The sequence below is a fragment of the Anarrhichthys ocellatus genome, unplaced genomic scaffold (assembly GCF_004355925.1).
Source record: "Anarrhichthys ocellatus isolate YVR2014 unplaced genomic scaffold, GSC_Weel_1.0 scaffold2471, whole genome shotgun sequence".
Classification (NCBI taxonomy): domain Eukaryota; kingdom Metazoa; phylum Chordata; class Actinopteri; order Perciformes; family Anarhichadidae; genus Anarrhichthys; species Anarrhichthys ocellatus.
Window position 1 is genome coordinate 1 of NW_022282445.1, and position 7,561 is coordinate 7,561.

The 7,561-nt window shown below is 42.1% G+C and overlaps 1 protein-coding gene across 1 annotated transcript; it reads right to left on the reverse strand.

Annotated features, from left to right (window-relative positions):
• Positions 1–2,191: 2,191 nt before the first annotated feature.
• Positions 2,192–7,279, reverse strand: LOC116378352 (UPF0764 protein C16orf89 homolog). Its single transcript, XM_031840215.1, has 8 exons — positions 7,008–7,279; positions 6,115–6,267; positions 5,681–5,831; positions 4,483–4,600; positions 3,709–3,871; positions 2,761–2,865; positions 2,512–2,601; positions 2,192–2,295 (listed from the first exon to the last, which is right to left on the reverse strand). The coding sequence occupies exons 1-8, from the start codon at positions 7,168–7,170 to the stop codon at positions 2,192–2,194; spliced, it is 1,047 nt and encodes a 348-aa protein (XP_031696075.1). The 5' UTR covers positions 7,171–7,279.
• Positions 7,280–7,561: the final 282 nt, after the last annotated feature.

The following is a 7,561-nucleotide window of genomic DNA, read 5'->3' on the forward strand; positions in this document are numbered from 1 at the left end:
ACACACACACACACACACACACACACACACACACACACACACACACAGACACAGACAAATTACTCATTGTACAACAGCCGGTCTAGCTACACTGTTATATTGAAGGCTAATGCTAGCAGCTCACTGCTGATCTTTGTGCTGTTTGGGACGTTTAAACTCCAGCAACCTGAGTAAAAGAGTTACAAATAGCTGCTGTTGTCATATGTGATTATTTAATCAAACTGTCCGTCACTGAACTGGTGAAACATCAAAAAAAGAAAAGATATTGCAGGTATCAAGGGACGTGAGGAGGGAATCACTCCAGAATCGTTGCTGCATTACGAGATCCAAACTAAACATTCAGTAAAGTCTGCAGGAAAGAATCCTGTTTTTATTATTATTACTGTTTGTTGACACTGAATGTAATGTACTGGAGGCCACGCCCCTGTTCTCCAGAGGTTAAACCCTTTAGATATTTACTGCCAGCTTCATGTTTGTGGATCAGGAACACTTTAACAATGGCGGACCGTTGTTAATGTTGAGTCCTTTGTCTCTCCGGCAGCGTACGGTCGGGAGGTTCCCGCCATCATCGAGCAGCCTCTGGAGGAGACCCGCGTCCACATCGGCAAGAACACCGTCACCTACGAGGCTCGGCTGCTCAAGGCGCTGTTCTACGACGTCATTGGCTGGAATAAGTGACATCATCACTGACGGTATTTGAACTTGACTGTGATCAAGAGACGGTCAACACACATAATAAAGCTGCTGTGCAAGCTCTATATTTCTATGAATCAAAAACATTTCCACGTTGTGACTTCCTCCGAGCAGCACACACACACACACACACACACACACACCACAGGGGAAGCTTTCATTTTGAACTGGAGCTCCAGGACATCTTACATAATCAGTTAGTGTTGTTTCTCTCTTCGTGGCCTCTTGCTTCACTTCACAGACTCTTTAACATTCAGTCGTGTAACTAAGCCGAGAGGATTTACATTCATAATCCCTGATGTTCTCTTATTGAGGATAACGTGTGTAAGTACAGCAGACTTCAGAGTTTGACTGGTTGTTTATTGATGCTAATATGAAATACATGATAACGTTTTGTATGTGACATTCATAGTTCATGCATAGTTACTCTTTGGTCTCTGTACAGTGGCCTCTAGTGTGTCTTTATATTTAGTAGATAAACATAAGTTAAAGGAAATAAAGTCGTTATTTTTGTCTTAATATGATGTTTTAGTTTTTAGATAAATACGATGCTTTTAATGGATAATATCATGAACCTCTTTTTAAGCCTTTTTACAGACGTCCTGCAGAACCGACCTGTAAGAACCTCTAACTACACTGAACACTAATTATACGACTGTATATTGTATTATTAGGGAGCCGGGGGACAATATTCAAAGAATAAAGTTGTGAATTTACAAGAAAAAAACTCACAAATTTACTAAATTCGCGCTTCATTTTTTAAGGTTCGATACATCCTCCAGACTTTGAGGTGAACTGGGGCCAAGTCAGAAAACAGGATGATTTGAGGGTTTTTTTCCTCATATATTTACAACTTTAATCTCCTAAATTCTCTGAATATTACCTCCTTCTGCTGGCTAAGTTAGTTTGTTTCTCTTTTCTTTAACCTACAATGGCCCTAAGGCTCCGTCTTGACTTCTGATCTCTCTCCTCTGTGAATCATCACCGAGCAGAGGAGAGAGATCAAATTATTTTACATCAAATTCAGACAAAAACTAGCGACCAGGAGATGAAATCACAGTTCCAGATGTCACTAACTATCCCTTCAACCATTACTCAGATAAACCGTGTGGCAAAAAGCAGAATATGAAGCGTTGGTTTACCCTGATTTCATTTATAAAGACGTAATAAATTCTGTAGCTAGATTACTGAACCACAGGTCAAACAACTGACTGTATCTGGAGACGACAGCAGCGTCACAGAGTTAATAATCTGCTGGATTTGAGAACCACTACTGTCCTTGTTTGGGATTATTCGATCCATAGCTGTTGGTCAGATTTCACACCTGAGGATAATAATAGATTACAGAATGAAAAAGAAATAAAGGTCTATATTTTGTACCAAACAGCAACATCCCAGCGTTTTATTACGCATCGTCATCATCTTACGACTCGTGTTCATGAAGCAACATGTTGTGTCGGGGGTCCAGCCGTCTCTACGGGGGAGGGGGGGGGGGGGGTCAGGGGGGGGGCCTCTTCGTTATGTCCTGTTCGGTCAGGTAGTAGTTCAGGTATCCTCCCAGAGTACCGACCGCCACCGCCGTCATGTGACTGGAGCAGCCGTCTGAGACGACAACAGAGAGAGAATACGTTACAGACAACGAGCATAAAAACACTTCATTGCAAGTCAAAGTTCTGCCTTCAAACTATCACTGAGATGAAAGTAAACTAGTATCAACAGTAGAATGACTTCTGATTCAACAGTAAGAAGTACACATAGTGAAAATAGAGAAGTGGATCATATATCATATCACATCACAGTAGATGTGTCACAAACTACCTGGGAGTATTTTCTCCCTCCTCTTCACTCTCCTGTGAGGCTGCATCTGTTCCAGCAGCTCGTCTCCGATGATCTGAGAGATGATGCTCTCTGAGGACACAAACAGAGAAGATCAACTCTTCATCTCCATCTTCATCCAGGTGATGACCTCCATCTCATTCAGCCTGTCTACAGACGCCTGCTCAGGAACCAACACGTCTTCCTTCACACCACATGTTAAATCCTCTGTTGTTGTTTTCTAACACTCACTGTCTCTCCCGAAGCAGCCCACTTCCTCGTCCTGCAGCCGGAGGATGTGCTGCAGCCAATCGGCTTTGTAGAAGTCGGAGAAACCGCTCAGTCCACAAATCAGGACTGTGGACGGAGAGAAGCGCAACTCAAGTCAGTCGACACACTCCGAGACGTTCAGCAACACCTTCACTCACCTGCTGGATCCTTTTAGAGATATTTATAAAAGCTGTTTAGCTTCTGATTCAACCTTTTCTACGTTTTTACGATTGTTTGACATTTTACAGACAAACCATTAAAGGAGCAGTGTGTAGGCTTGAGTGATATCTAGTGGTGAAGTTACACTTTACAACCAACTGAACACTCCTTCGCTCACTCCTCCCTTCAGTGTGTACAGAACTACGGTGCCTTCAGGTAACATGAAATAACGCAAAAAGTCTCTCTCTACAGCCAGTGTTTGGTTTGTCCCTTCTGGGCTACAGTAGAAACATGGTGGCGGACTCCGCCTCCTGCTCCCTATGAAGATATGAAGGACTTATAGTAAGCTCACGAAAACACAACAATTGTTAGTTTCAGGTGATTAATTATTCACTAATGAAAGCAACGTTATGAATATTATATTTCTGCTGATAAACAATAAATAATACACACTGTACCTTTAATTAAAAGTATAATTGGATGATTAATCAGAATAATTATTGGTTGCAGCCTTAACAACAGTTTAATGAAGTGAGACTTGGCTATCAGATTATCCAAAGATCTTTATGAGTTTAAGGACTTCCAAAATCTGTTTTGAAAGCATGACGATTGCCAGAATTGGAGATACAAGTTTCTTAACTGACGAGCATAATATGCAAAACATATGCAGTTTGAAATCAGTACAAAATGTTTAGGAACACGTGTTGAAATACAAACTACAAAGAAAGAGAAGGAGAATAGTCCGAGGAGAGAGAGGTGATAGAGACCCACTGTTTTCCATGAAGATGTCCACCGTCTGTTCGGTCAGACCATCCCTCATGATGTCCTGGTTGGTTTTCATCATGTTGGAGCAGAAGATCTTCTGGTAGTTGCTTTCGGTCATGTTGGCTCGGGACGCTCGAGTGTCGCCCTTCAGCAGGTTGGTGCAGCCTCTCTGAGAAACACAAAGAGGTCAGCGTCTCAGAAAGTTGGAGGAGGCGAGGTCGTAAAGAGGGCGATCGATCATCAAGAACATCGACACCACTCTTGTTAGCTTAGCTTAGCATCAAGACCGGAAGCAGGAGGAAACCTCCAAACATCAGAGATACATCTACCAGCAACTGTGTATGCAGATAAAACCAGACAGCAACCTCCGGTTCTGAAGAGTGAAACTGAAGCTTCAAGTGTTAAAGCTGCATTCTCTATAGTGTCCACCAGGGGGCGACTCCTCTGGTTGTATAGAAGTCTATGAGAAAATGACTCTACTTCTCTCTTGATTTATTACCTCAGTAAACATTGTAAACATGAGTTTATGGTCTCAAAGTTGTTTCCCTTTAATTCCAGTCTTTATGCTAAGCTAATCTGATCGCCTCCAGCTACAAACTAAATGCATAAGACTGAATCAAATGAAGGCTTTAAGTGTTTTAATTCATGCCTCATATCTTCATGCCTCATATCTTCATGCCTCATATCTGGAGTGTCTGAGACATTGAAGAAGGACTGTAGATATCGTACACTAATATCAATATTATTACCAACTGGTCAAAGTGGAGTGAACCGTCTCACCATTCTTCCGATCATGAAGTAGAGCAGCTGGTGGGACAGCGAGTAGTGTGGACAGCCGAAGCGGGTCATGGTGTCCCGGCAGGGTTTGGTGACGATGCAGGGCGTCCCGTTTATCTTCCTGCTCAGGACAGAAGACGACGCGTCAGTTCCCTCTCACTGAAACATCATTCTTCTTTTAGTTTCTTTGTTTGAGACTCAAATTATAATTTAAAGCAGAATAAAAAACAACAGCAGCAAATCCTCACTTTGGACGAGCTGGAGGAAAACATGTTGCTCATTTTCACTGCATAAATGTAGTTTTGTTAGTATTTAGTTATTTTAAATAACTAAATCATTAAATTTAGATTAAAAATAACGTTGAAGATAACATTTATTTTTACAATCTACACTTGGAATGATGAAGGTAGTACAAAATATTTAATCTTTAATTCATTACTTAAGATTTTATTAAACGCTGTTAACGAATACGATTTTAGGAAGATAATGAGAATAAATATGAAACTAAATTTGAAACCCAAATTTATCTGGTTTCAAATCAAACACCATAACTAAGATTGTTAACAAGATATTTAGTCGTCTGATCTGTAGAGGAAACAATAAAGTGCATCTTTGGTTATTGACTCTTTCAGCAGATGAATCATAAACAGTTTCTGATTGTTTTGTGTGACACTCGAACAAATCGCTCCTAAATTTAAACCATTGACTGGACTGAAAACAAATAAAACGATATTAAAACTATTTTTTTGAGAGGTTTTGATTGCTTTTTCTTTCATTGGTTATTTGTTTGGTTTACTTATTTTAGTTGTTTAGTATATTTAGTTGTTTTGTTTGTTTGATTTCTTTGTTCTTTTGTATGCGTGCTTGTTTTTTTTAAATCAATAAATCATAAGAAACACAGAAATTTTGCACAGACAATGAACTCCTTTGCCTTCATTGACCACAAACTCGTTGTGCCTCAAGTTTGATTTTTTTCGGATAAATGGCCACTACAGACAGACAGACTTTGACTGTGTCACACGGGTCATGAACCTCTGTCTGGGTCACCTCCCTCCATCTCTCTGAGATTTCTGGTGGTGAAATGAAGTCGTGTGTGCGTGTGTGTGTGTGCGTGCGTGCGTGTGTGTGTGTGTGTGTGTGTGTGTGTGTGTGTGTGTGTGTGTGTGTGTGTCCTTCTCTGTGTTGACATGTGATATCGTACCAGGTTCCCAGCAGCAGCGTCAGACATTTGTCACTGAGCTGCTCGTCGTAGCACTCGGTGGTCATGGTGGAGGGATACACCAGGCTGCGATCCGTGGAGCTCCACTCCTGAGGAACCAACCAGAAGCTCCACGACAGCAGGGGCTCGAACTCTGAGTGAGGACGGGAGTAGTCATTAGGAGTTCATCTGATTCCATAAAATACAGTCATTGCAGGAAGAAGTATTCAGATCCTTTACTGCAGTCAAAGTACTAATACCACACTGTGAAAATACCCCACTACAGGTACAAAAACATAAGTAAAAGTATGTCACGTAGTTAGTTAAAGGTGTTGTACTTGTAGAGTTCTGATCATTCGGTTGCATGAAAGGGTTTGTTTACTGTTCCGACTTTACACCACAGGGCCTCTGGGTAATGAAGTCTTTCCCCCCCTCACCTCTGTAGTATTTGGGGTCGTTCTGCTGCAGCGCGGCGACGGCCTTGTTGAAGCTTTGGTCCAGACGTCTGACCAGAGCGACGGCGGTGGTTCTCTGAGCCCAGCTGACCGGGTCGCTGTGAGGCCACGTCCGAACAGCCTCCTTCAGCTCAGCTGGGACGCAAAAAAATAACATCAGAATCAGAGGAAACTCATTCGTTACACAAACAAAGTTAATTTGTGTGAGAGGTTCCCCAGAGGATGAACCCTACTTTTCCTCTTGCACCACCATGAGCTCCATGGTTGAGGTTTAGACTGAAATATCTCTACAACTATGAGATGGATTGACTGGAAACTTTGTGAAAAAAATCATGATCCTCAGAGGTTGACTCTTGGTGTCTTTGGTGATCCTCTGACTTTTCATCTAGCACCACCATGAGGTTCAAGATTGTGGTTTAGAGTGAAATTTCTCTCCAACCATGAGATGGATTGACATGGACATTTTGTTCGGACATTCATGTTCCCCAGAGGATGAATCCTGTTGACTTTGGTAATCCTCTGACTTTTCCTCTATGTTAAAATAATAACAATAATAATACACATTTTTGTAATAGCAGCATTCGGAGTAAACTAATAGAAAAAGCATTCAGTGTCCCACTAAACCTTAAAAACTAAAATAAGGGACTGTCTGTTTGGTTTGAGCTTCTTTAACTTTAAGTAATTCCCCTTTAAAACGTCCCATAATAATCAGGGTCGATCCACTTCACCAGTGACTAGTTGTATTAGTAGTAGTAGTGAACCACTTTATCTGAACCCGTGACAAAAACAAACTGCAGATATTTTCCAGATGTTTCCTGCAGCCGAGAGGAGAAAGTCTCCTTCTGCAGCCTGCAGCCCGGGACGTGTTTACGTACCCTGCAGCATGAGGAACCCGACCACCCCGTCCAGGTTGATGTGCTCGTGTTGCCGCTCCAGGAAGGATGCTCCCCGTGTGAGGCTGCTCAGGATGTCATCGATCACCTCCGCCCGCGACCCGGACAACACTGCGGCAAACAGAGCCAGCGCTGCGGCCCGCATGATCTCGCTCGGATTGTCCGCTGTGTTTGGAGGTTTGAAGGTGTCCGGGACAGAAAACAAGGAGAGAGGAGGACAAGCTGTGTCTCCTCTAACAACGGGGAGGAGGGGGGAGGCGGAGGGGGTGGGGGTCACATGACGTCACAGAGGCTGTCATTACGAAATCTAAACTTTAAAGTTATTTATCCTTTTATTTCTGGTTCACTTCATCTTATTTATGCTCCACTTCCTCAAAGTTTTTAAAACGGATAAAATGATTGCATTGTTCTAGGAGAACAACATATTATTTATTCAATGTTTCATTCCATGTTCTGTTGAAGAATAAGCTCAGATAATGTGTTAGATAGACAGAGAGAGAGAGAGAGAGAGAGAGAGAGAGAGAGAGAGAGAGAGA

Bases quoted from the DNA above. Each gene is read 5' to 3' on its own strand.
- LOC116378352 (XM_031840215.1), bottom strand. From the start codon at position 7,170: ATGCGGGCCGCAGCGCTGGCTCTGTTTGCCGCAGTGTTGTCCGGGTCG. The intron at 3,872-4,482 runs GTGAGACGGTTC...TGTGTTTCTCAG, and splicing joins ACTTCATGATCGGAAGAATG to AGAGGCTGCACCAACCTGCT. The intron at 2,866-3,708 runs GTGGGTCTCTAT...CTCCGTCCACAG, and splicing joins GGACATCTTCATGGAAAACA to TCCTGATTTGTGGACTGAGC.